Raw genomic sequence first — 26,846 nt, 5'->3', positions numbered from 1 at the left:
GGGGGCTGGGCCGGGGTCCCGGGGGCCGGGGCGGGGCCGGGCTGGCGCTGCGCAGCCGCGGGGCGGCCGCCGCGCATGCGGGGCTCACACGGCTGCAGCCGGCGCCGCTGCCACTCCCGGGAGCATGAAGGACCGAACCCAGGAGCTCCGCACGGTGAGTCCGGCCCCCGCGCGCCGCCGCTCGCCGCCAGCGTCCCGCGCCCCGCGCGCCGGCCGCTCCCCTCCCGGCCTCGGCGGCCACCCGGCGACAGCCCCTGCGTCCCCGGCCGGGCGGGAGGGAGCGGTGCGGAGCCCGGGACCCCGACGCCCCTCCGGGTCCCGCCCCTCGGACCCACTCGGGGTCACGGGCTCGCGTGAGCTCGGCGCCGTGGGCCCGCGGGCTGGCGGCCGGAGCCCGGGGTCCTGGATAAACTTTTCGGCGCCCCCTTGTTTTGGGGAGTCGGAGGGCTATTACCAGATACCGGTGGCGGGACGGAAGGCCGACCTCTCCCGCGGCCCGCGGAGCAGGTCCTGTCCCTGTCCCCTCACTGTGCCTCATCACTGACCCTCCTGTCCCCCCGCAGGGGTGTGGACAGACGGCGGGACCGCAGCGGCAAGGGGCCGGGGGCGGTCCCCTGCCCAGAGCCCAGCTGCAGGGCGCGCTGCGGAAACCGGGCCGCCGGGTGGGGCCGGGCTTCTCGGGCGGGCGCTGTCCCGCGGGGCGCCCCGCCGCCTCCGTCACCTGTAGCTCCCATCACCTGTGGCTCCCATCCCCGTCGCGCTCGGGGTTTGCTAACCGCCCCGGTCCCAGAGGGGTCAGATATTCGACCCCGGTCCACCTTCCTGGCTTCCGGGCAGCCGCGGCCAGCCGGCGGCGTTTTCAGACCCTTCCGGGGTTCCTGGTCTGATTCCAACCTGAACCTATTTCTCCACCTGTGTCTCGGAGGCCCCCGGGGTGTGGCTCCTGGGGCGGGGTTTGGGGGGAGTAAGAGGATGCACAAAGGCTCTGACCAGAGCCCACCCTCTCCTAGCCCTGACTGAGACCCCTGCCGCTTGCTCCTCTTTCACTCCTACCCCCTCGCCCCCGTCTCCCCTGGACTCAGACATTTCCCAGGACATTCTCACCTCTGCCCTTAGAGATGGCAAGCCTGGGGGCGTGTGGGGGCAGTGAAGGAAATGAAGCCTGCCTGTGGGGAGGGTGGGCATCAGGGCTCTAGACCAGGCTGACTCTTGTCTGATCCCCTAGCTGACCACCCTGCTGTCTGGCAGGTGCCCTGCCCGCAGTGCTGATCTGGGGTGGGGGCGCAGCTAGCTCACTGGCTCCTCTGAGCTCCCCCCCCCTGCTACCCCTCTTGGAGCCAGAGACCGAGGTCCTCTTATATGAAAAGTTTTAGGTGTCCTTTGGGCTTTTGACCCCCTGGCTTGACCTGTCTGTCCAGAGGCTCCCTGTATCTGTGACCTCTCTCCCCCATTATACCAGTCTTGTCTCCTGGGCAGTCTGGAGCTGGTACCTGTACTCTCCTACCTCCGTTTCCCCCCCTTGCTCTGGCTACCAGCCCCCACCCTTCCAACAGACCTTTTATTCCTGGCCAAATGCCCATCCCCCAGGGTAAACCTCAGGAGGTTTCAAAGGAAGAAGATGGTCCCTCATGTCATATATGATGTCTAAACACTTCCCCCGCCAGCCCTTGCGGTTGCCCTCAAGCTTCCTGTGCTATGTTGAGTCAGAAAGAATGTTATCTTGGTGATGAATGGCCGTGTGGTGCATTTGCTGATGTTTGGGTGCCTGGTGGGTCAGACGAGAGTGTATGTGGGAACCAAGTGGTCAGGGAAACACAGTCCTTTACATGGGACAGGGTCTCTGGTGCATCAGCCTTCCCCTCTGCTAAAGGGGAAACTGAGGCACAAGAGAGCAGATGGCATGCCTGGTAGCTCAAAAGGGATGGTAGAAAGGGGCTTTGTCCCAAAGACAGACTTAGGCCTGGCTGGGACTGGGGGACCACGCAGAAGGCTTGGGTTGTAGGGAGCTTGAACCCAGGTCTTTTGCTCTGGTGTGTGTCTCTGTGACCCTTCACACCCACCCCCAACATACGTACATAAACACTAGCCATAGTGGTCCCTTAGATGGTGAGGCCTGGCTTCTCTGTGGATTCGCTGGGGCTTCCTCTCTAGACCCCACCCTGCAGGCATTCAGAACCCATGGAGGCTGCTGTACTCATTGCCGGGTGGCCTTGCCCACTGGGGGTTTCTTGCAGGCTGCAGGAGCCCACACTGGGTGGGCTGGGACAATTTGTCATTCCCACAAGTCTCCCTCTGGGCCTTGGATTCCCACCTATAAAAGTAGAGATAAGGAAACCTAGAGCCCAGTTTCTCAGGGCAGGGGGTGGTCACCTGAGTCCGACTCCATATTCAGGGGAGACCTTGAACCCTAGGAGTCAGAATTCTCAGATCAGAGTCCCCAGGAACCAAGAGGCCAGTCCTGGATGGGCTGGACAGAGGTGGCGCTTGGGCCAGTGACTTGCATGGTAGCCAGCCCTCCCTCCCTCCTCCCCCCTCCTTCTTCCCCACCCAGCGCCACCACATTTGGAAGGAAGGCAAAGGGAGCTTATTTATAAAAGTCACACTTGGGGAAGGAGCTGGTGCGTTTCCTCAGCGCTCTGCAGGCCAGGCCCAGCCCTCCAGCCTTCCCCAGCTCCTGCTTCGCAGGCAGCTGATCCTGCAGTTGTATAGACCTAGTGAAGGGATCATCGGGGGCCCTTAGAGGTCAGAAGGGCAACCCAGGGGCCTAAGAGGGGCAAAGACAAGCCCAGGGTCACAGAACCGGGGAGACTTAGGACAAGGTGCCCCTGGGCAGCCCCACCTGGCATACCACTGCCTCCTTCCCCCCCCACTCAGAGGGCTCCCTGGTTTTCTTTCTGAGATCTTCTTGGAGCTGACCCACCCTTCCCTGGGTCCAGGAGGGTGTTTATCTCTGTGCTGAGCCACATGCAGGACATGGGGCCTGCGGCGGGAGCCAGAGGACAGAGAGGGGGGAGCATTGGGGCTGCCAGCCCCTGGAAGAAGGGAACCTGGGGTGACCCAGAAGGGGTTGGGTAGAAATGGGAGGAGGGAAGATGGTCCAAAAGGAGGGGCCTCCGGTAGTAAAGGCAGAGAGGTTGCAAAGCCCAACCAGGAGAGAATGGTGGGTGGTCTGATGCCTGGCTGGGGAAGCCCGTGCGCCCCTTTGCCCACCCATTCCCCCTTTCTCTCTCATTGCTGGGAAGAGACTGGGTGTCCTGGACAACACCAGGCAGGTTCTTGCCTTAACCTCTCTGTGCCCATTTCATCCATACAGTGCAGCCGGCCGGATCCGCCTTGCAGAGTGGAAGAATGGGGATGTAAGAGTAGGCCTCCTTCCCTCCCCTTACCTCCTTGGGGTTTCCCAGAAGAAACCGTGGGTTTGGACACATTGTCCCCTGGGGTGCCGCCGGAATGACCTTCAGGGACGATCTAGTCCAACCTCCTCTTTCACAAATTGGAAAACTGAGGTCTGGAAAGGGCCAGAGGTTTATCTAAGGTCACACAGTATATTGGGACAGGGGTTGGGGGGGTGGAAGGAGTGCGGGGCTGAAACCACCTCCTCTCCATGGGCTGAGGCTGCCTTCTGGAGCTGCCCTGGGGCCCTGGTCAGGGGCAGGGATCTGGAGGTGAAGGGCGTACACCAGATGGGGAGAGGGTGAAAGGGTCAGACGAGGGAAGGGGGGTCTGGAGACCCAGCTTGGCCTCACATACCCCTGACTCAGCTCTGGGTCTCTCTGCTCTAGTCGTATTGACTTTGATTCGTCATTAAAAACAAGAAGGGGAAAAAAAATAGCCCTCGAGGCAGACAACAGCCAACTCCTGCTCAGGAGGAATGAATCAACCCTGTTGGCTGGCCTCCTGCCATCCATCCCTGGGGACGGGCCTGGAGGCTGCCTGGACTCTGAGCCTCTTGGAGGAATCACACTTTTGTTTCCAGGAAGGTATCCTGGCATCCTGGAGCCTCTGCCAGGAGAGACCACCAGGGCTGTCTGGCCTCCTCTAGAAGTTTAGGGCTTCTGGCCAGGGTGGCCATTCCGGATGGCTTGGGCCAGAGGCCTCATGAGGCCAGAGTCTGTCAGAAAGGAGTAAGATCAGACCACTGGTTCTCAACCCCGGGGTGGGGGTACTTTTTAAAAACTTGGCCTTACCAGCCCCAAACCCCTAAATTCTGATTCAGTCTCTCTAGGGTAGAACCCTGGAAGCTGGTTTTTTGGGGTTTTTTTTTTTTTTTTTAAGCCTTTCAAGGGATCATGGTGCTGCAACAGGATTAAGAACCACTGAACAAACACCACGACAAGTCAAATATTGGATGGATGTGAGAGGAAGAGGAAGAAAGTAGATGTACCCTGGTTTCTGATTTGGGGGGACCCTTGAGAATGGGGGGTTTCAGAGGAGGTGCTCAGGAGAACGAGGCAGAACCTAGTTTGGGCCAGATGGCAGGTAGGGTGCTCACATGATGCCTGGGTGGGTTTATCCTGAAGATGTTGGCCACTCCGAGCTTGCGACCACTCCCAGGCTCCAGATGCCACCTCAAGTCCCCAGTCCAGTCCAGCCCTCTTTCTGGAGCTGTGACTGTCACTCACAGAGGGCTGGCAGATTTCCAAGGGAGCTGGGGCCCTCATGATTCTAAACCATCTGGGTGTTCCCTTTGTGCATGTTGGTGATGCCCACCCTGACCATCCCAGGACACCAGGAGACACCAGCCTAGTTCCTACTTCCTTTTGGGTCAGGAGTGTGTCTGGATTTGGGGCTTGTCATTTATTTAGTGCCAGTGAAACCTGATTGGGGTCTTAGTTAACCTGGAGGATGTCTCTAGAAAGGTGCCACAGGGCTCTGGCCTAGATGTGGATGAGGTTGCTGGGGGCCCCAGAGTCATGAGCCATCAGATTCTCACAAAGTGGAACAAGGATCAGAACAAATGAAGAAATTAAGCAAAAAAAGTCCTTCACTTGAGCCTAAAATCCAACCAAGTAGACAGTGGTAGGGAAGGGCTTGGGGCTTTTCTGGGCAGGAACTGCTATGTGATCACTTATACTGATCTCTGGTTATATTAACAAAGGTAGATCATGTAAAAAGAGGAAGGGATGGGTCAGCTCTTTGGTACCACTTAGGCCACAATCAACAGCAGATTCAGTTTGTATCATGTACCGCAGAAGAAGATAGAGACTGGACCGAAGAAGTCTGGGGTGGGGGTTGCAATTTAGGGCCCTGGGGGGGGGTGTGGAATATGAGGGGAAGGGAACAGTCAGCATGAGGAGAAAAACCCAGGGAAGATGTGGATGCTGCCTTCAGGTCTCTGGCAAGACCAGCCCAGGGAGAGGGCACCAACAGGTTTTTTATGGCTTAGGGCCGCAGGAAAGGGGCATCGGGGCAGCCCAAGGTAGGCAGAGCTGCCCGGGAAAGCTAGTGAGCTCACCATCACAGGAGGTATGCAAGCTGAGGCCGGCAGCTGAGGCCAAGGTGACTTTTCAGGTCCCTTAGGGCCTGAGAGCGTGTGGCTGTGGTTCCAGTAGAGATGTGAGTAGTGTGTGGGGAACCCGAGGAGCAAGATACTGACCCAGGGGAAGGCTTCTGAAAGGAGGTGGCATCTAAGGATGAGGGGAATGTCAGCTTCATGGAATCAGCATTCTAGCCAGAGGGAATTGCATGGGGCAAGGGAAGACAGCGGGTGGGCTGTGGAGGCAGGGAGATGGTTTAGGTGGGGTGTGCCGGGGTCCAGTTTCAGGCTGCGGCAGTGAGGTGACGAGGGGCAGTGGGTGAAAAGTCCTGAGGAGGAAGAAGAGCCAGGACGTGGTAAGGAAGGGGTCCCCATGGAGAGTCCCCTCAGGGTTTTGCTTGGAGTCACCACTGGTGTGACCAAGGCTGTGACGTCAGACCCTCAACCCTCCGATTGGCTTTGGGGCTAATCTGAATGCTACCTTCGGGGTGGACCCCTGCCTGGGAGCCCCAGTCAGGCCCTGGCCCCAGGTGTCCCCTTCCTCAGCTCTGCGCTCATGGCCGGCGGGCGGGGAGGAGAGCGTGGACATCCTTCCTGCCAGCCCTCTGTTGGAGAAACTCCCTGACTCCAGCCGTCAGTTTCCTGGGGAGGCTGTGGAGGGAGTAGGTCGGAGCTGCTGGATGCTCGAGAAGATCCGTCCTTGTTTTATAGGCGGGCAAGCCGAGGCCCAGGGAGAGCAGTAGCCCAGACCCCAGGGGTCTCTGGCAACAGCTCTCCTCTCTGGAAACCCTGGCGCCCTTGTCTTTGGCCCTAGCCGGTCATTACTCTTCCTGGGAGGGGAGCTGGAAAATTCTCCTTCTGTCCTTTCCTGTCCATCCTCCTCTTTCTCTAGATGCCAAAAAGACAGAGAGGGCAGGCCGTTGAAGGGCAGGAGCTCCTGGGACCACCTCCCAACCTGGCAGGCTGCCCCGGAGCGGGAGCTGGGCTCCTCCAGACTGCACTGTGCCTCAGTTTCCCTAAGGAGTGCTCCTCTAGCTTAGCTTCTGCGCCTGGAAAGGTTCAGAAGTGTGGAAATGGCTCCTAGATTCTCTTTGTCAATAGGTGGGCTTGGTTGGGGGGAGGGGGCCACCTGGTAGCAGCCACAGGCACTTGTGGGAGCGAGGATTTATTTTAGCTGCTGGGGGAGGAAGTGTGATCTCTTGATGAGAGGGGCCTGTCAGAGCCGCCTCCGTAAAGTTCCCAACCAACCCCCTCTGCTGTCTGGTCCCACTCTGGTGGGGCAGTGGGACCCCGAGAGCCCCAGGGGCACAGCCCTTTCAGAACATGCTGTGCCTTCCCACCCTTTCTCAGCCTTCTGTCCCCGCAGCCAGGCGTCCCTGTCCCCACTGCACACAGGAGCAAACAGACCCAGACGGCACGTCCCTCAGCCAGCCACTGTCTGCGCTGGGCACGGAACCTGGGTCCCCCAGCTTCACCATCCCTCCACTGCCACCTGCCCCTGTCCTCGGCTCTGACCCTGACATAAGAGAGATCAAGGTGAAGGCCAGTGCCGAGCCTGCTCACGCCTCCTCCCGTGGGGTGCTGAGACCTGAAGGGGTGTGACCAAGCCTGATAACCCCAGTCTGAGGGGGCCGGTCCCACCCTCCGTATCCTGGCCTTGGCCGTGGAGAGGGACTTGCCCTTGCCAGCAGAGTGGGCTGCTCCTGGCGACTCGAAGCGTGTAAGGCGGACCGTGATGAGCACGGCCGGCACACTGGGAAGTCGGAGGTGTAATTACTCCGCCCCGTGATGGGGGTGGCTTTTGTCTGGCTGCTCCTGGGGTGGCGGGGTGGGGCCTAGGGCAGGCCCCGAGCCAAGTGACATGACTGGCCTCTCAGGCTGGTGGGGCCCAGCTCTGGGCCTGGAGGGGAAGAGGATGGAGGTCTGATGTCGAGAATGACAAGGGGACAGCTGAGCTTGCAGGGCTGTGTGCAGCCAGCATCTCTCAGGCCTGCTTGAGGAGCTGTGGGATGGCCCGTGTCTGAGCCAGCCTGCCTTTTCGGGGGCAGGTGTGGGTGGCGCCCAGGCCTCCCACTCCCGCCCCCCATCCCTGGAAAAGGAGCTTGGGGACTTTGGGCCCCATCCTAATTAAAACCATCGGGACTGGAAAGTAGAGAAGGCTGGTTTCCAGCCGGCCTGTCCCAGGCAAGGTCTGTGAGTTGGGGGCCCCTGGCCAGGGGGCCAAGCCTTTCCAGCTGCCCCCTAGGGTGAGGGGCGTGCCAGGAGGACTCCGGTCCTGGGGGGAAAGGGCAGGCAGCTGGGCAGGGGACGGAGTCCTTGGCCTAGAGACTCTACAGACTTGGCCCTGTCACCATCTTGACAGGCAAGGCCTCTTTCCTTATGGGGGGGCCCCAGGGGTCCTCCACGTCTCACTGTGGCTGGTTGCCGAGGACGCTGCTAAGAGGACAGAGGGCAGTGGTCGGGGCCGCGGAGCTGAGCCTGTGAGCCTGCTGAATATGGACTCTGGGTAGTTCGCGGTCCCGGGTCCAGTGGGTCCCAGTGGGTCCCAGTGGGCCTACCACAGGTCCGCTCACGTGTACACACCCCTGCGCAGGCCAAGGACAGCGATGACGATGATGATGTCACTGTCACCGTGGACCGGGACGGCTTCATGGATGAGTTCTTTGAACAGGTGGGAGCCAGCACAGCCCGCGTCCGCGAATACACTGGCAGACCTTGGAGGCGGGGGGCCCACGTCACACCCCCACCCGAAGCCTGGTCCAGCCTCTCTCTGAGCCTGGCCGCCAGCCCCGGGGCCCACGAGCGCCCTCCCCGGGGTCTCCTCCTGACCGGAGGCCTTGGTGTGCAGGTGGAGGAGATCCGCGGCTTCATTGACAAGATCTCGGAGAACGTGGAGGAGGTGAAACGGAAGCACAGCGCCATCCTGGCCTCCCCCAACCCTGATGAGAGTGAGTGTGGAGGACTGAGGGGCGGCTTCCAGGCCTCCTGGAAGGCGCGGCAGCTGGGGAGGGAGGGGCTCCTGGATCCCCAGCAGCCTCACTGTTGGGCGGCTGAGGGGTACCTGGGCCTGGCCAGGGTGGGGAGGGCCCCGTGGAAAGCTTCAGGGAACACGGCTGGCCCAGGCCCAGGGTGGGGGGCCTCCGGCCAGCCCCGCCCCCGCCAGGTAAGCTGGGTGGGAAGGCGCAAAAGGCAGCCTGTCTGCCCAGCCCCTCCCTTTCCCGAGCCTCCCCGGGCAGCAGATGGCTGCGCCGAGCCTCAGCGCCGTGGGAGGGCAAGCCGGCCGAGCAGGAGGAGCTTCCGGAAAGAGCTGGCAGCCCTGGCACCTGGCCACTGGTACCCTGGAGCCGGGCCTTCTCGGGGCTCTAGGAAGTCACCTTTCTCCCTGTGCACAGGGAGCCTCTGTGTGTCTGCATTCCACTCTGTCCCCACACAGGCCCCCCTGAGCCTCCTGTCACAGCTCCTGGCGAGGTGTTGATGACTGCCCTGCCCTGTGCCAGGCGACTGCACGCAGGCCCCAGATTCCTTCCCCTCAGCCCCCGGGGAAGCAGTGACAGCGCTGGGGCCCAGGCCTGGGACCTGGGCACACGCACACTGCTCCTGCTGGCTCGCCTCAAGCACGAGCCCCGGGGGCCCCAAGAATGCGAGGGGGAGGGTCCCGGCGCTGGGCAGGCCTGGGGAAGCACTCAGGGCTGGGCATGCGAGTGGCCTGCAGCTGTGTCTGCCTGTCCCCGGCCCCTCGGCCCCTGGTCCGCCGGCATCCTCAAGCCCCCAGGAGAAATCTCTCCACAGCCCCCAAAGGGCGCTGGAACCCGAGGCCAGGGCCAAGCCGAGGGGGCCCAGTGCCGGGCCCTTGGAAAGCAAAATGAGTCCGCTGGGAGTCCGTGCCAGGAATGGGTGGGAAGGAGAGAGGGGCCACCCGAGGCAGGGCCCACGTTCATTGTGGCCACCACGCATCGCCCCTCTCCCCAGAGGTTTGTCTCGGGTAGCAGCATGTGACGTCATATATCTTCCCGCGCATGTGCGTCTGAGTCCGCGTGTGTCCCCATGGGTCCCTCCTGCTGAGGGTCAGAGGGGGCCGGCTGTGGGAACAGGGTACTTTAAGAGCTGTCACTCCCCTGCTGGCAGATGGGGCGAACGTGGGGTGACAGACACCAGAAAGGATTCTCTCGGCTCCCTTGTCCCACCTTCCGCACAAGGTCTCCCCGCGTCATAGTCTGTAGCGACCGGTTCAGAATTGCCACCACGAGCCAAGCAGTCAGGACCGGCCAGCGGTCACTGATGTGGGGAGGGGGCTCCCCGGTGAAGGTTCTAGAGCGGAGGGAGCAGTTACCGAAGAGGCACCGGGAAGGACTACGGCGAGCGGGGGGGCTTTCCTGGGCCAAGGGCTGCCCTGCCTCCCCTGGGGGCCGCCATCCGGGCTGGGCTATTTTGGGTCTGAGCAAGAGAGGCAGAGACGGCAAAGCAGCTGGTAACCAAGTTTCGTTTGTACGAATGAGGTGCCCTCCTCCGCTCCTCGAAGCCCCCCACCTCACGATCCACTTAGTAGGTGCCCCCCCCATCAACTGCTGTAAATGCCCCCCTCCCAACCTCCTCTAGGAGAGGCCCAGCCCCAGAGGAAAGCAGACCGTGGATAGGACAGGCTCAGCCAGGAGCTCTGTCCTGGTTTCTCCAGGAAATAGAGTCCTGGGGTTGCCCTGAGGCTGGGGCGCTGTCATGAGTCATTGCTCCAGCCAGCACCCCAGAGGGAAGCAGCCACCCTGCCCCACTCGGCCAGCCACCACCACCCCCCACCGGGGGTGGGGCAAGCTGGGTACCCCCCATGGCCTCTGCCAGCTTTAGAGAGATGGTTCCAGTTGGAACAAGGGCCAGATTCCCCCCACTTTGTCACAGAACCAGCCAGCTGGTGCTCCAGAGCCAACTGTGTGCCAGGGGGCACACCTGTCTGAGCCTCTTCTCCATCAGCTCCCATCCAGGCCAGGTGCCTCATGCCCTCGTCCACCCCCTGGGCCCTCAGTGCTTGGCCCCCACTGAGCTCAGCACCTAGGAAGCGGGGCTCAGTAGAACAGGGTCTCCCCCGCCCAGGGTGCTCCGTGGAGGGGGGCTCGCTTCAGCCTGCCTGGCCCCTGGCTCTGTCACCCTATTGGCTGGATGTCTGTCCCCCTCACCCCCAGCTACCAGGTGACTCTAGGTGAGCCCGCACCCCCCACCTTCGACTCAGGCAAGCATCAGTGTTCCCCAGTGCCGACTCCAGCATCTAGCTGCTCCACAGTTATTTCTGCCTTAAATTTAGACCCATCTGTTGTGTGCAGGGGGTGGGAGAGCCAGCAAAGGAGGAAGGGAGGCTCCTTGGAAGGCAGCACAGAGGGGGTGAAGCTGCAGCTGGTGTGGCCCCGGCCCAGGGTTGGAGGGGCAGGCAGAGCCTTAGCCAGCGGAAGGGGGGAGACCCGGGACCCAGGCTCTGCCCGGAGCCCCACGACCGGGCCCCCTGCACCAGGGGCTGAGCCTGAACGTCAGGCAGCGGGGGAACCCTGGGCATCTACCCTCTCCCCCTTCTACCTCCCCAGAGACGAAGGAGGAGCTGGAGGAGCTCATGTCTGACATAAAGAAGACCGCAAACAAAGTTCGCTCCAAGTTAAAGAGTGAGTCTGGGCTCCATCCAGGCTTTGTCTTGGGGGGCGGGGGGGGGGCACTCTGGGCCTGCCTCCTCTGCATTCCGCGGGTCTCACGGACTCGGAGGGGTACACTGGGTCTTGCTTTCCTTTATGAGGGTGCCATCACATGCCCATTCTCTCAGCTGCTACTTGGCAAGGCTTGTTTGGGCCAGGCTCGGGGCCAGGCCTCGGGACAGATGCCTGAGGCTTCAGTGAGGGAGTGCTCCACTCTGGGAATTGTCCCCCACTTCAGCTAAAGAGGGCTCAAGGGGTGGCCAGCACCGCCTGGTCCCACACACAAGCCCCATGCGCTTGTGGGAGCCCAGAGGTGTATAGGCCCAGGGGCCGCCCCTGGCGGCCCTCCCCACTCTGGGCATGGCCCCTTGTTGGGCGCACAGGCTTCCTGAGCAGAAGGCCGGGTGGGCCCGAGCTGCCGGGCCTAGTACGCAGTAGGCGCTCATACACACAGAGCTTGGTGGGTGCCTGAGGCCTCGCAGATGGGTGTGCATATGTGCACACCCCGAAACCTGCATCGTGCCCGGATGGGCCCCTGGCGGCCCCTCCCACAGTGCCTGGCGCACCCTCTTCCTCTGCTTCCTATGTGGCTCCCCCCGCCCCCGCCACAGTCCACACTAGACCCTCCCCAGGGGAGGTCCGGAGCCAGATCCTGGGTGTGTGGGTCCAAGAGGGAGGGGACAATGGTGAGGGGGACGGGTTATGGCTCAGCAGCCCCCCTCTCCCACAGGCATCGAGCAGAGCATCGAGCAGGAGGAAGGCCTCAACCGCTCATCCGCGGACCTGAGGATCCGAAAGACACAGGTGCCGCCGGCGGGCCTCCGGGGGGGGGCCGGCGGGCTCTTGAGGCCCTGGGGCTCTGTGGAGCTGGGCCTGACACTTGCACCCCCATCTTGCACCCCCAGCACTCCACGCTGTCCCGCAAGTTTGTGGAGGTCATGTCCGAGTACAATGCCACGCAGTCTGACTACCGTGAGCGCTGCAAGGGCCGCATCCAGAGGCAACTGGAGATCAGTAAGCTGAGAGGGGGCGGGCAGGGGTGAGGGGCGGGGCCGGGGCTGAGCCCCACGGGGTGTGCAGGGCTCAGTGCGACCCCTGCTCACAGCTGGCCGGACCACGACCAGTGAGGAGCTGGAGGACATGCTGGAGAGCGGAAACCCCGCCATCTTTGCTTCTGGGGTGAGTGTGAACCACCCCGCCCCGCCCTCACCCCTGGCAGGGATCCCTGGTGTGTGTGCAAAGTGCTGAGGCTGGGGGCAGTGTTTGGATACAACCACCTTGCGAGGCCGGTCTCAGAGAAGGCTGAGTCCCAGAGGAAAAGGGACCAGACTGAGGCCACTTAAATATTAGTGGCACAGGTAGAATTAAGACCCTCATCTCCTGCTTCCTCTCAATTGGGTGCACTTCCTTGCTTCACCGGCCAGGGGCTCCTTCCGCCATCCTCAGGGCCTTGTTCCTCTCCTGGGAGACACGGTGCCATTGGCCGCCTCCACGTTCAAGTGACAGTTGAGCAGGGGGCTTCCTGAAGGAGGCGGCCCACAGGGTGGAAGGCAGGTAGGGGCTGTGGGTTCCAGGAGAGAAGGGAAGGGCTAGTTACCCTCTCCAGGAGGCTGACCGGAGGGGTGGGGGGAAAGGGAGAAAGGCGGTTCAAGGCCTGGGTCCTTGGGGGGACAGTCAACTTGGCCTCTATACAAGGCTGGTGAGCAGTGACCACGTGGTGGGCACAGGTGGCCCCCATCAGCACCGAGAAGTGCGTCCCCGAGAAATCAGGTAACAGCTAGTAAGAACCAAGCAGGAAGTGGGGGAGCGCTGTGGCTGAGGAGGGAGCCACCGCCCATCCCAGCTGCCTTCGCCCTTGGCCGGCTGTCCTGGTCCGGGGCCCCCCCTCCCTGCCCGCCACGGCAGGCTCCTGGGTCCCCAGCCCACTGCTCCCACCCCCTAGATCATCATGGACTCCAGCATCTCAAAGCAGGCTCTGAGCGAGATTGAGACCCGGCACAGTGAGATCATCAAGCTGGAGAACAGCATCCGTGAGCTGCACGACATGTTCATGGACATGGCCATGCTCGTGGAGAGCCAGGTGAGAGCCTAGGGCCCCACTGGCCTCCGCCCGCCCAGCCCACAGCAGCACCCAGGGCTGCACTAACCCCTACCCTTTTTGCCTGACACGCTGCCCTGCCGGGAGGGACCAAGGCTCCAGGTAACTAACCACCCGCTGTGGACACCGCCTCCAGGGCCAGGCCCACCCGGACGACCCCATCCTCTGCATGGCTCTGCTTGGCCCGCCGGGACCCCAGGCCCTGCATGGCCCTCCACCCAGCCTTGTCCTGTCTTATTCACCGGCCGCCTGGCACGGGGGCACTGTGGACGGCCGCTTTTCTAGGAGCTGGAAGTATAGTAGTGACCAGGACAGCGGAGGGCCTGCTTCCTGGAGCTCATGTCTGGGGGGCGGAAGCACAGCATAAGGAAATGACAGATGGAACGTTCTCCAGTTGTGCCGGGTGCTCAGATGTTAGCAGGAGGCAGTGAGATAGAGCAGTGGTTCTCCAGCTCTAAAAGGCCCAGGAATCACGGGGGGCGGGGGGCGAAAGGCCGGCCTTGGAAGTTTCCTGGTCCCCGGTCCCAGAGATGGGTAGGTCAGAGTGGGGGCCCGTGAATTTGCATTTCTAACAGGTTCGAGGGGGGTGCTGATGCTGCTAGTCCCAGGGCCACACTTGGGGTAACACCGTAGTAGCATCCCTGCGGTGGCCACTTTGGACGGGGGTGGTCAGGGAAGGCCTCTCTAGGAGGTGGCATTTGAGCTCGGAAAGTTTCCCAGGGTCCCAGGGTGAGTGAAGAGCAGGACCAGCAGGACCTGGCCCCGAGGCTGGCAAGAGCCCGGCTCACTGAGGAGGTCGTGCGACTGGAGCGACTGGAGCGACTGGGGCTCGGTGGGGCGGGAGGGTAGTGAAGAGGAGGCAGGCGGTGGTGCTGGGCTTCTGGGTTCTCTTCTAGACCGGAGGGTCTGAAGTGTGGGGGTGGTGCGAGCCGAGCTGGGACGCCGGGCGGCCACGAGGAGGCTGCTGCTGCCGTGGGCTGAGAGACTGCGGCGATCTGGACACCGGCGGGCGCAGTGGACTTGGAGAGAGTGGTCATTTGTCACGTGGGTCTCGGGCAGCGTCATGGTGGGAGCGGCCTCTGGGGGCTGCTGGGGCCAGATTACGGGGCCCAGAAGAGCTACGGGAGTAGGCCGGGGGTCTTCAGTGTTGAAGACTGAAGACAGTCAGAGCTGGGTGGAACCACCACACCAGCGAGGAAGGAGTGGGACCCTGTCCAGAGCACCCTCTGCTGCCCCCGCCTCCCTCTGCCTCGCACCCGGCCCGGCTGAGCGCCCCTGCATGGTCTCCACCCCCTTGGCTGAGACTGCACGGCCAGGTCCCCTCCCAGGATGGCTGCTCTGCAGGGAAGAGAGGGGGCCTGGCCTGAGGGGGCACAGGGAGAGGCTGTACCCCATCCTCACGCCCCCATTTTTCTTCCTCTGCCCTCAGGGTGCTTCCCCAGAGTCCTGCCCTGAGGGGGGCCCACTGGAGCTGACCGGCACCGGCCCTGCAGGGGGAGATGATTGACAGGATTGAGTACAACGTGGAACATTCGGTGGACTATGTGGAGAGGGCCGTGTCTGACACCAAGAAGGCCGTCAAGTACCAGAGCAAGGCACGCCGGGTCAGTAGCCCCCCTCTGCCCATTAGAGCCCCTGGGGGCCACCATGGGTCCCTCCCCACTCGGCCTTGACCCCATCTCTGGGCTCTGACCCAAGCCCTCACCTGAGGCCTTCAGCTCCCAGCTGTCACCCCCCACCCCCGCCTGGTACATTCCAGGCAGCACCTTCCCCAGTTCCAACTCTGGTTCCATCCCCCAGACCCCCAACCCCCAACCCCCAACTCGGCTTAGGGACCCCTCTCCTTGCATGCCCCGCCCCTCCAAGCTCTGACCCAGCCCTCAGCCTCCCTCCCGGGTCTGAGGCCGCTCCTTCCTGCCTCCCTGGTGCAGAAGAAGATCATGATCATCATCTGCTGCGTGGTCCTGGGCATTGTCATCGCCTCCACGTTTGGAGGCATCTTCGGCTAGAAAGCACCCCACCGGCCACCCCACTCGGGACGGTCTGCCCTCAGGAGGCCCCCTGGCTGCTGCCGCCTTCGGGCTCGGAGCCCCTTCCTTCCCAGCCCACGCCGCCCCTTTCTCTGCTGTAGGGCCCTCCGTACCCACCGTGCCCTGAGCCGTCGTGTGCATGATCTCTGTGACAGTGTGTGTCTGTACCGGGGAGCGAGCGGGCTGGGGCAGGTCCGCGGCAAGGACAGACTCAGGCCCTGGCCCAGGCCGCCTCCCCCTTCCCAGGTGGCGCTGCCGGGGGTAGCCGTGCTCCCCTTCCCCCGCCTCCCGTTAATCCCACCCCAGCCTGGGGTCTGCCCTGGCCTCTGGCCTCTCCAGCTGTGTGCCCCGAAGCCGAGCCCCCTAAGGGGTGGGGACCAGCTGGCCGCACGGTGCTGCTTTTCAGGCTAAGGAAGGGGTGGCCCTGAGAGGCAGCCCAGCTCTAAGCCTCTACCAGCTGACCACTGCCAGGGAGGCTCAGGGTGCAGTGGCCAGGTGGCTTCTGGCTTTGCCACGACCGGGCTCCCTGCCCGCGTCGGGGCAGAGTCCAGCAGGTCTTGGCCGCCTCATACTCCCTTCCCACGTTCCCACAGCCCTGGGAGCAAGCCCTCTGGGCTATGCCTGACCCCAGGTCACGTTCTACGAGAGGCTGCCCGGTGCCTGGTTTCGAGCCACCCTTCGAGCTAGGGAGGCAGACCGGGCCCGGCGGGCCCCTGCCAGAGCCGAAGCCCACGCCCCTGGCCGGCCACCCCCCCCGGCAGGCCTCGGTCAGGTTCTCAAGCCATCGGGTGTTGCATGTTTGGGACAATGGCCCCTGCTCTCTTGCGCTCTGGGAAGTCAGACGTCATTCAGGCCTGCAATCGCATCCTGCCCTTGCTGTCCCCCACTGACGTGCCACGTGGGTGTCGGGTGTCTGGGATGCGGTATTCAGCAGCCAGCCGGGGAGGAGTACCTCCCTCCTCCGTCTCGGGGCTTCTCAAGTCGGAAACGTGCCCCCACCCAAGAGCCCTCTTCCTCACTGACAGGCTCGGAGTGTGCATGCGAGTGCATGCAGTGGGGGATGGGGCCGCGTCCGTGCCCCGCCTTCCCTCAGCTCTGCTCCTGCCCAGTGACTGTGACCACTGTCCGTGTTGCCTTCTTCAACCGCGATTTCCCTCCCCTCCTTCACCCCTTCACCAAAGGTCTTGGTACAACCAGCTGCCCATTTTGTGAAATTTTTATGTAGAATAAACATTTGTATCTGGATTTCTTACGGTCACAGCGTCACAGCCTTAGAACTCAGGGGTCAGTGTGCATAGCACGAAGAGGAAGGAGGGACTCTCCCTCAGCCTCCAGCCTCCAGATCCTCCGGCTCCTCCGGCCCAGCCTGAACGTCTCCACTCCTGCTTGAAGCCTGATGCCCGTTCTGTACTGTGGGCCCATAGCTACCCCCTCTCCTCCTGCTTTTCCAGGAGTCACAAGCGACCCCCAGATCCCCTCCACACCCCAGGGCAGGACTTAACCTGCCCTTCTGACCACTAGAAATCAGACAGGAGACATGCCCCCAAAGACAGGCAACCAAGTGCTGGGCCGATCAGCAAGTGGTGCAGCTCACGGCCAAAGGTCAGCCCAGGCCACAGGCTGGGTGACGGTGACGCCTTTAACAGGAGGGCAGCCGGAGGAGGCTGGGCGATGGCCTCAGGGCAGTGGGTCCCAGTTTCATCCTGCCCATGCTTCTCAAATCGGCCTCGTGCTGCAATAGATAAGCAGCCTGAAATCCAACCTGTGTTCCTTGTACGTTAAAAGGGTACTTTTCATACATTTAAGTTTTGCAAGCCTCATCTCGACCTGGGGAATCAGGCAGCGGCCCCCAGCAGTAGAGGGACCCAAGAAATGTGTTCAGGATCAGAGCTAAAAAACGCCAGAGCCCCGGTTCACAAAAAGTGGTTTATTGCTTTTAGAACAAGAACTTTTGTTAGTGAAAGGAAATGGTTAGAACTTGAGAACTTTCCTGAAACAGTATTCTGTCAGCTAACGGAACTAGGCACTTCGACAGAACCCCCGGCGGGCGACAAGGTGGGTGACAAGGCTTGTCGCTGGGCCTCCAAACACGTCCAGCTCGCCGCTCAGAAGCGGGGCCTGCGCTTGCGGCCGGTGTACCGGGTGTCCGGTCTGACGTCCCTGTGGCGAAGAAGTCACGGGCCAGTCTCAGAGAAAAGAACAAAGAACCCCCGGGACCCCTCCAACTGCAGGGGAGCCCTGCGCAGCCGCAGAGCCCGCCCTCGCCGGCAGCCCAGCCCCAGCACTCACTTGCCCTGCCGCCTGCGCCGTGCCTTCTTCCCTAGCACCCACTCGCGGCTCTTCCTCACGACCCCGCGCCTCGCCATCCTGTACAGGACCCTGTGCGGGAGACACCGCTCTGAGGGGACGGAGGGCGTAGCTCACCCGTGCGGGGCGCAACAGCCACCCTCCCGTGCCCCTGCGGCCACCGAAGTCCCCGCCTTCAGACACCCTCTCCTCCCTCAGTGATCCCCCCTCACATCCCCCCCCCCGCCAGGCCAAAGCTATTGGGTAGGAGGAGAGCAGGAGGGGAGAGGCCCCGCACTCCCCCACTCCCCCCGTGCATCCGCTTCAGTGTCTTTGTTAGGTGTTGCCCACGGGGCAGGCAGGGTGAGCCACGCTACTTTTGGGGCAACACAGGCAGGATGAGCTCATGAGAGCCTGGCACCATCCGAGGAGAGCCGGAGGCCCCGGGCCCAGTGCTGCCACGTTAGCCCCTCGTCTGACTGTGGGGTTCGCAGGCCTGGGATAGACCACATGGGGGCTCCCGGCAACTCCAGATGTCTGAGGCAGGAAAACAAGGCTGCCAGCTCACGGCAGCCCCGACAATGATCCTCAAGGGCTGATCTTGGCCTCCAGCCCTGGCTGAGGAGAGGGACCCCCTCACGCAGCCCGGCGGGAGAGAGGCCCTGAGAACAGGGAGAGCCTTTGCCCCCCCCCAAACCACATCCCCACCTGGCAGCTGGGATCAAACGGCTTCCAGCGTAATTCCTGCCGTGCAGGGCTGCTCAGCATTTGAGTAACAGCCATTTCCCGAGCACCTGAGCGCATGACCCCAGGATGTCCTACGGTGGATAGGAACCAGACTTGCCCCCGAAGAGCCCGCGACCGGGCCATGGCAGGGACCAGCCACACCAGGCAAAGCGAGTGCGCAGAGGCCCAGCAGCTGCTAAGCGAGTGACACAGAAAAGAAAAGCAGAGTCTGGGAAAAACAAGAGGGCTGCTGAGATCAAGCGGGTGATTCTGCAGGCAGGTGAGGCAGTGCCATGACCAGAGCGCCACAGGCGGAGGCGCTGGAAGGACCGAGCACGAAGTCTAGGGACAGAAGAGTCCTGTGAGCCTGGGACGAGAAGGGCAGCGGGATCTTGAGGGTTGGAAGCACACGTTCCCTCCCTGCCTGAGGGCCAGTCCATCACAGACCCTGGCGGCTACTGCTCACCTGTTCTGACCTAGTAACAGAAGTCAGCATCATTCAAAACAAACTCAGGGGCGCCCGGGATGGCTCAGTCAGTTGAGCATCTGACTCCATTTTGGCTCAGGTCATGATCTTGGGGTCCTGACACTGAGCCCCACTTCAGGCTCCACACTCAGTGTAGAGTCTGCTTGGGATTCTCTCTCTCTGCCCCTCCCCCCACTCTCCCTCTCTAAATAAATAATAATCTATTAAAAAAAAAATATTTCAGAATCTCACTTGGCTTACAGGCAAGGAGCATGTTGTCCCTTCAGTAAGCAGGGAGCAGTCAGAGACATTTCCTGGCAAAGGATTGACGTGATCTAGACCCTTCGGCGTGTACAGGCAGGGGTGCACGAAAAGAAACAGAATGCCCACGACCAGAGGGCAGGAGTCTGAGGCACCAAGTGCAAAACAGGTGGGAGCTGCCAACTGGGGGCTGGAAGTGCAGGACCAATCAGCAGGAAGGATGAGCTGGGGGGCCAGCTGTGAGCCACAGAAGGAATGATGGGGGAGAGCCGTCAGGGCAGATGAAGGGAGCAGGGGGAGGCAGTAAGTGCCCCAGACCAAAGGTGCCAAGAGGGAAGTTGGTCGGAAGCTGCAAACGCCACAGGTGGACTGAGTCCTCAGAGAGACAGACAGAATGATTAGAAATGACAAGAACGAGAGAAGCCCTGATTATCCTTCCAACGGACAACAGCCTCCTGCCCCCCGGCCCCAGCTGAGGGCCTGCAGAACTGGGCTGACAGGCCCGGGCCGCACACTGCCGAGCCCAAGCACAAACACGCTCTACTCATCAATGCGCTGCCCGAGTGCGGGCTTTACCCCCTCAGGTAGATGAGAAACGGCTGCTTACCTAAGTTTACAGCTAGCGTGTGTCGTCTGTGAGCACAAGAGGGACTGTACCGTGGGTGGAGGGGGCTGAACCACGTGTGGATCCTCTGTGAGGTGGGAGGGCGTGCCACTCGCTGGGAGCAAGTGGTGGGCACCTTAGAGGAGAACACATCTCAAAGACCCCCCCCCCCAATCCCCATGGGGAATGGGCTGAGGAACTAAGGCAGATGACCACAGGGGGGGGGTTCAGGGGGGCAGGGGGCTCCAATCTGCAGTGGACATCAGGACCACACTCGTGATCTTCACCACTTGTGGCCTTCCAAACTCACTCAGGCTCTGCCCGTTTTTCCTCTTCAATGTCTTAAAAACCTTGGGGCTTTTGCACTACCATCAGCCAGAACGAAGAAATAACCTCTGCTGCCTTACCATCAATTATCCAGTCAGCGAACACTGGATACCATTCACTGACAGGACCCTACTCTGACATCAGGGATACATCAGCGGTCCCCAAGTTCTCCTTCCGGCTGGAGAGACACCGGACCACCCAGGAACCACATGTGCGGGTTTCAGAGCAGTGGAAGGTGGAGGGAAACAAGGGTAAGGAGAACTCAACCACGGACACTGGAAGAGAAAAACGGCGAGACGGAACCGCCCTTTTTAGAAAATTAAGGGAAAAGAAAAGGACTCGTCCTGCTGCCACGTGGAAGAGAAATTCAAAGGGTCAAAGACTCAGAGCGGAGGGAGGCCAGCCCAGCAGCGTCTGCATCAGGCAAGGGGAGTGGTGGGGGCTCAGGCTGGGGGAGGGGAGGGGAGGGGAGGGGGCTGCTGTGTGGATGGACACGGGCAGCAGAGCGTGAAGGACTGGCTGGAGAGGAGATCAGAAAGACAGGAATGAGGAGGGGAAAGAGCAGAGGAAGGGAGTCTCGGAGTGAACAGCAAGAGCTTCGCTGGGTCCCAAACACCTGCGGGAAGTCTGGTACGGATACCAGGGGGGCGGTTCGGAAGCTGCAGGTGGGGCTGAGGCCACAGGCATAAATCCGGAGCAATGCACCTAGGGTTGGTGGCTAAGGCGGCAGGGGGAGAAGGGGTCCAGGCTGGGCCCCAGGGTGCTCGGAGAAGGAACAGCCAGCGAGGCGAGGAGCAAACCAGGATGGCGGGTGGGAGGCCGGGCAAGGAATGCACCAAGGGAGCAATTGGCTGCGTTGGCGCCGACGGAGCAGGCAGGTTGAGAGGACAGCAGAGAAAGACTGAGAAGTGGCCAGATTTGGCAGGACCGAGGCTGCTGTGGCCTTGACAAGAGTGACCGGTGAGGAGACAGAAGCAGGAGCAGAGAGCAGGGGTGAGAGGATGGGGCGGCAGAACAAGAGGCAGGTATGGATCTGCTCCAGAGGGGATCCAGGTGCGGGGCTACTGGAAAGGACAGGAGAGACGGCGCAGCGCATCTGCGAGCGGATGGGAATGAGCCTGGAGAGTAGACAAGAGCGGAGGGAGAGACGGAGGGGATGCGGGGGTCCAGGACACAGGTGGGGAGGGAAGGCAGACAGAGGAAAGACTGAAAGCCGCATGGCTGTCCGGAGACATCCAGAAGGGTCCCAGCTGCCCAGCCTGACGCAGGGGCAGGGACAGGCCCCAAAGGCTCCCCGCTGTCACCACCGTGGTGCTACTGCCACCCCTGGACCTGAGAGACCTCGTGAAAGTGGAGAGCCACCCTGTCTGCCAGCCCCGGCAGCAGCGAGCCCCCAAACCCGAGGCAGCCCGAGCAACAGCTTTACCTCTCTCTCGTGAACTCCGACTCCTGGACCTCCTCGTCATCGTCGTTACTCTCATTCAGGGGCTGCGGGGACCAGAGTGCTCTTAGATCGTCCAGGCGGTCTCCCCACGCGCCTGCCCCACCCCAGGAGGCCGGGCCACCCAGGCCTGAGCCCTTCCAACAGGTACTAGGTCAGCCCCACAAGCAGGGAATCAAAGGCCACAAGTCTGCAAACTCTGGGATCCTTACCTTTGGCAGAAAGGTTGAAGGCCCAGAAAACAAGCAGAGGTAGAACCTAAAACCAGAAAGGACAGTGATGGCTGAGCTCATAAAGCCTTGTGGGGGCGGGGAGGTAAGTCCTCACGCACACTCCTTCAAACACACAGGTGCAGAACCTTGCGGGCCCCGGGGACCCAGCCCTGCACGCCCCTGGCCCCCGGCACTCACTTCTTGGCCTTGGCGCTGTTGGGGAAGTCCACCACCACGCCACCCGTGAAGCCAGCCTTGGTGGCCTGGGTTGTGATCAGCTCCAACTGAGGAGAGAACAGCAAGTCAGGCAGGGAGGCTGGGAGAGCAGACGGCTTCCTCTCCGCCCCCCTTCCAGAAGCCAGTCTGCCCCCAGGATGCACCCTGCCCAGAGGGAACTGAAGGTCTTCATCAGACTGTTCCTCATTCTGAGTCCCCAAAAGCTACACAAAGGAAAATGCAAGCTGGAACCAACAATTCCCCCCAATTCTCTTTCTAGCCCAGGGACCCATCTCAGGAATGAACGGCCATCAATCAGGAGGCAAACTCGTTATGTGAGGGGCTGGAGACAGCTCCCCACTTGTCTTTCAGAATCTGTACCTCTATTCCTCATCCCCATGGTTGACACTCCACAGGGCAGACAGCTCTGCTGTTCTCTCAAATCCTCCCCAACTTCTATTCATTTGACTATGGGAACCAGAATTATCCTATTAATTATAATACCACGTCTGTCAGTAGAAGACTGAACGCCCTTATCCTGACCCCCGCAGATACCACTACTCTTCCCCAGGATGACAGGTCATAACACCCGCCATCAGTGGCAACAGGAACCTCTCGGAGGCTCGCTCCCTTTTCCCACCAGTCAGCAACAAGTTCCTCATTCTGTCACCACCTCCTCATTCTGTCACCTCCACCCACAGCGGGAGGGCAGATGAGTGAGGAGCAGGACAGCTTACCTGTTCTGGGTCCCTCCCCCTTCCCTGCACCTCCAGGAGCCTGAGGGGCTCGCTCACCTGCTCTGAGTTCTCAGGGTACAGCTGCAGGACAGCACGGGCTCCACGGACCTGCAAGCAACAGAAACATCACTCTCCTACAAATATACCATGCGCTCAGGGCCCAACACTTCTCCATTCCTTGTTCACTCAGTATCTGAAACCCCACTAGCTTCATGACACTGTTCATAGGGCTTGGGATACAGCTGTGAACAGAGGGAGCCCCAGAACTTTCGGAGCACAGGTTTCAGTGAGAAAAGCTGCCAACTTACAGTACTGATGTAGTACCAAGAAGAAAAATGTATTAGGACGAAAGAATGGTGAGGGACAAGAAGACTGTTGGCTTTACTTTTGGTTCAAGGAAGGCCTCTGAGGGACACTTGAGCAGAGTCCCGAATGTAATGGGGAGCTGGCTAAACATAGGAGAGAAAACCACTTCAGCGGACAGAAAGGCAAACACAGGCCATCAGAACCTCGGATTAACTCCAGTGCATGTGTGACCGAATCCACAGGACGCGTGAGACCAGCCAGCCATATGCAAAAACCACCCATCCTAGGAAAACCAGGGATGCGGTGGGGAGATTAAGAAGACCAAGAAATACCTGGATCCATTCAAAAAAGTAAAAGAACTCATTTTTAGGACTTAAAATCTCAAATCCTCTAATCCTGTAACACAACCAAAATCAACACCATCGGCGCCTGGGTGGCTCAGTTGGTTAAGCGACTGCCTTCGGCTCAGGTCATGATCCCAGAGTCCCTGGATCGAGTCCCGCATCGGGCTCCCTGCTCGGCAGGGAGCCTGCTTCTCCCTCTGACCCACCCCCCTCTCATGTGCTTGCTCTCTTTCTCTCTCTCTCAAATAAATAAATTTAAAAAATCTTAAAAAAAAAAAATCAACACCATCAGTTATGAAGACAAGATAAAACTTAATAAAGGCTCTGTGATAAATAACCACCCTGCTCTCCATCTGAGCATCAGCATAGGAGAGAGAGAGGGGTGGAAGTCAGAGGATGTGGGCACTCTGTGAGCCCTGGACATGATGTCTCTGTCCTCGCTCTGTGGAGTCCATGCCCCCAAACTAACTTCCAATTAAAATTCAGTGCAGTGGGGACACAGGAATTGTGATCAGTCTCAGATTTTGACATCAACATCTTCTGCATTTCGTTAGGGATGTCAGACCACTGAGCTTTCTCTTTAGACTGAACACCAAGACAAAAGTAACCACAATAAGGTCCTGCCACCCCTTTTGGGTCCTGCGGTCCCATTTGAATGGCTTTCTCATGGGCCACTTCCTACTCCGTCACTACCTGCAAGAGGGAGAAGCAGCCAGCCCAGACTGGGAGATCTCATACTCACCAGCACAGAGTAAAGAGAAGAAAAGAAGCAGTACAGACGCTTGGCAGGGATGTCAGACTTCTTGTTTGCGTTACAGAGCCACTGTATAGCAGAAATGCTGAGAAAGGAAGGGACCCAGTCAGGAGAGGGAGGAACACACATTGCTCCCCCCAGCCTCTTTGAGACTTTAACACCATGCACATCCTTGAGCCCCAGGTGAAACCCTCCTGCTCATAATTCTCTTTCTGGGCACATGCAGACCCACTCCAGCTCACCATTCTACAACTGGACAGAAAAGGGTAAATAGAAGGTCAGCATTAACTTCCTTGCAGCCAGTCCAAACAAGTATTTTCCCAACCTTGTTTCTGTGTGCGTCTCGAATTTAAAATTACACAGCATGTCAAGGCTCTCTGCCACCTAGCCCTTCATTCCCTTCCTCTAAACAAGGGAAAACCCCTTTATAGTAAACACAATTACATTCACTATCCTCCTCAATCAGTTCCTTTAGCTGTACTCACTCGGTGTCTTCAACCCAGATTTAAAAACTTCAAGCAGCTATTATATACTCCTCTCAGGTACGTCCCCGTTCACTGCTGTGCACACATATCCACAGAACCCCAAACCCTGACGGTCTGTCCAAATGCCTCTCCCAGCTTTTAGTTCTCTCTACCACTCTCCTGGGTCAGCACTACTCACCGCCTCCATTGCTTCATCTTGCTTCTCTTCTTTTAAATAATCTTCCCAAAATACAGCTCTGCTCTTGTCACTCCCTAGCTTCCCACTGACTACTCAATAAAGCCCAAACTTCTCAGCTCCTTTCCCTGGCTACTTCTGTGCCTTTGCTCACGCTGTTCCTTCACTCAGAAACCCTCCCCACGACTATCCAAACTCCTCAGAGCCTTCAAGGCCCAACCCCAGCCCCTCCTTCTCTTCAAGGCTTTCCTGTGCTCTTTGGCTTCTCTTCACCGCTGTGGTGGGCCCCACGACTCCCCAGTCACACTCCACACTCAACTTCGGCTTTAGTTGTGTGGCCCGTGTTTATAGCACCTAATACACCATGGAGAGTCTTAAAGCAGGGACTGTGTTGTATTTCCACAAACTCCACAACACCTAGTACCACGTCCTACATCTAAGGAACGTTCAAATAAATAAATAAAATAATAAGCTTGCCATACTATCTCTCTTAAAAAACCCAAAACTGACGACTTACTCCTAAAATATACAAACCGTATCGCTGGCCTTCAGTTTTCTGCAGCTTAGAACATCTCACCCAATCATTACTAAAAAGCAACTGCTATCCTTGAAATGGGGTTTCCCCCTGATCTTGTTCCCAGATGTAAACTAATCCCTTACCCTAGAAGAAAATCTTCAAATCCAAATTTTACTGCTCACCCAGATCCCCACTGCTCAGTCCACAATCACAGGAGGAGGTATCCCCCCACCCCAGGTAAGGATTAAAGTTATGACTTCCTCCCTATCCCCTACTTCCACCCCATCAACAACACACCACACCAAACGTTCAACAGAACTCTACCACAGAAAACAACAACTTCACATTTCAAACGCTCATTTCAATGTTCTAAGATCTGTTACCAAAGTACTATGTAAATGCCGAAAACTTGACCCTGACGACCCAGAAAGGGCAGCACCACTGAAGAGACTGGAAAATTCTGGGCCACTCTCCACTGCAGAGCTATTGAAAAAGCAGCCAACAAGATGGCTGCTGGCACCCACAAAATGGTTCCTGGGGGGGGTGAGAAGACCCCCCCTCCCCCTCCCCTCCCTACAGAGCAGACAGAGAATCTACACCAGCAGTACCTGAACCTGGCAGCACAAGATAATCAAAGGAGTAGACCGTTGCAAAATAGAAAAAACACATAATTGGGGGCACTGCTCTAACCTGGGGATGTGGGTTTTTAAGTATCCTGTGTAACCCTGCTGCACGGCCAGCCTGGGAAGCACTGACCTGCAGGACTACAAGCAGGAAGCGAAGACTCTGCTCACCTGACACAACCATCAAAGGAGCCTGGTTTGAAGGGGATGCCCTGGCCCATGTCCCCCAGAAGCAGGTCTCCCTCAGTGTCCCGGTCCAAGGCCGCATCTACATTGGAGAAGAGTCCATCAGGGAAAGAGACGACCCATACTGCTCCACACTCAAAACGAGTAGTCCACTCCGATGCTAAGTAGAACATACGTACCCAGCATGGCAGGGCTGATGTCGATGCCCACCCAATAGTGCCCTTCATCCGAAAGATAATCTCCACTCAGCCCAGAACCACAGCTGGAAGACACAAACAGGAACTCAACAGTGTGAGCAGCAACGACACTCCACCACCACCTGGACAACCTGAACTGGGCCCCAGGATCTCACCCAATATCCAAAAGGTAACAGGGCTGACCCTCAGGCAGATAGAGAAGCTCCAAAGCTCGCCCAGCCATCTTGGTCTGGACATCTATCATCCGTGAGCTGGGAAGGCAGAAAACACAAACAAGTGATAAAAGAATTCTGAGCTAAAACATCACCCAGAGCAAAAAAAAGAAAAGACGAAAAGGAACAATCACCCTGAGGTACTCTCCCAGTCACCATACTCAACTACTTAAAAGTGACCCCCAAAACCCACGTAATACAGCGACAAGCTACTTTGGGACACAAATCATAACTCTACCAGTTGCAATGCTAATGACTAAATGACTAATCATTGGGGATTTTCAACTCAGTAAGGCCCTGATGTGGTTATTACTTAAAAACACATTTTCTGGAAGAATTACCCACCATAGTTACGCTCGTGTATAAAGCTCAACAATGCACAACAAAAATCCATAGCAGTACTGTCCGTAAGAAATATAACGCAAGCGGGGCGCCTGGGTGGCTCAGTCGGTTGAGCGACTGCCTTCGGCTCAGGTCATGATCCTGGAGTCCCGGGATCGA

General features: G+C 59.5%; 2 protein-coding genes and 1 non-coding gene across 8 annotated transcripts in view; 1 reads left to right on the top strand and 2 right to left on the bottom strand.

Moving 5' to 3' along the window:
• The first annotated feature begins 25 nt into the window (after positions 1–25).
• STX1A (syntaxin 1A) lies at positions 26–16,649 on the top strand. Of its 5 annotated transcripts, none has more exons than XM_034988651.1 (10): positions 26–154; positions 8,070–8,147; positions 8,325–8,424; positions 11,041–11,115; positions 11,873–11,946; positions 12,048–12,156; positions 12,248–12,321; positions 13,085–13,222; positions 14,734–14,844; positions 15,172–16,649. In XM_034988651.1, exons 1-10 carry the CDS (start codon positions 125–127, stop codon positions 15,247–15,249), a joined length of 867 nt encoding a protein of 288 aa, XP_034844542.1. In that variant the 5' UTR covers positions 26–124; the 3' UTR covers positions 15,250–16,649. The 5 variants fall into 5 exon arrangements, 3 of the variants coding, with proteins under 3 accessions (XP_034844542.1, XP_034844543.1, XP_034844541.1); XR_004676279.1 differs by having other exon boundaries at positions 27–154; positions 14,670–14,844; XR_004676278.1 differs by lacking the exon at positions 26–154 and adding an exon at positions 5,300–7,012 and having other exon boundaries at positions 14,670–14,844.
• A 533-nt stretch (positions 16,650–17,182) lies between these two features.
• BUD23 (BUD23 rRNA methyltransferase and ribosome maturation factor) overlaps positions 17,183–26,846 on the bottom strand; it is a 10,887-nt gene continuing 1,223 nt past the window's right edge. Inside the window, exons 3-12 of one of the 2 annotated variants that reach the window (XM_034988648.1) lie at positions 26,289–26,384; positions 26,116–26,198; positions 25,922–26,018; positions 23,939–24,035; positions 22,604–22,654; positions 21,792–21,877; positions 21,594–21,639; positions 21,367–21,428; positions 17,560–17,649; positions 17,183–17,430 (exon numbers count right to left, since the gene is read on the bottom strand). In XM_034988648.1, the coding sequence (XP_034844539.1) occupies positions 17,376–17,430; positions 17,560–17,649; positions 21,367–21,428; positions 21,594–21,639; positions 21,792–21,877; positions 22,604–22,654; positions 23,939–24,035; positions 25,922–26,018; positions 26,116–26,198; positions 26,289–26,384 (763 nt within the window). In that variant the 3' untranslated portion in view covers positions 17,183–17,375. Of the gene's footprint in view, positions 17,431–17,559; positions 18,375–21,366; positions 21,429–21,593; positions 21,640–21,791; positions 21,878–22,603; positions 22,655–23,938; positions 24,036–25,921; positions 26,019–26,115; positions 26,199–26,288; positions 26,385–26,846 lie in introns of those variants that run through there. The other variant, XM_034988649.1, reaches the window with a different exon arrangement.
• On the bottom strand, positions 18,088–18,218 carry LOC117999700. Its single transcript, XR_004676313.1, has one exon.

Source organism: Mirounga leonina, unplaced genomic scaffold (genome assembly GCF_011800145.1).
Source record: "Mirounga leonina isolate KUSES-001 unplaced genomic scaffold, KU_Mleo_1.0 Mir_454, whole genome shotgun sequence".
Taxonomy (NCBI): domain Eukaryota; kingdom Metazoa; phylum Chordata; class Mammalia; order Carnivora; family Phocidae; genus Mirounga; species Mirounga leonina.
Note: the sequence above shows the minus strand (reverse complement) of the source record. Positions and strands in the feature narration are given on the sequence as shown.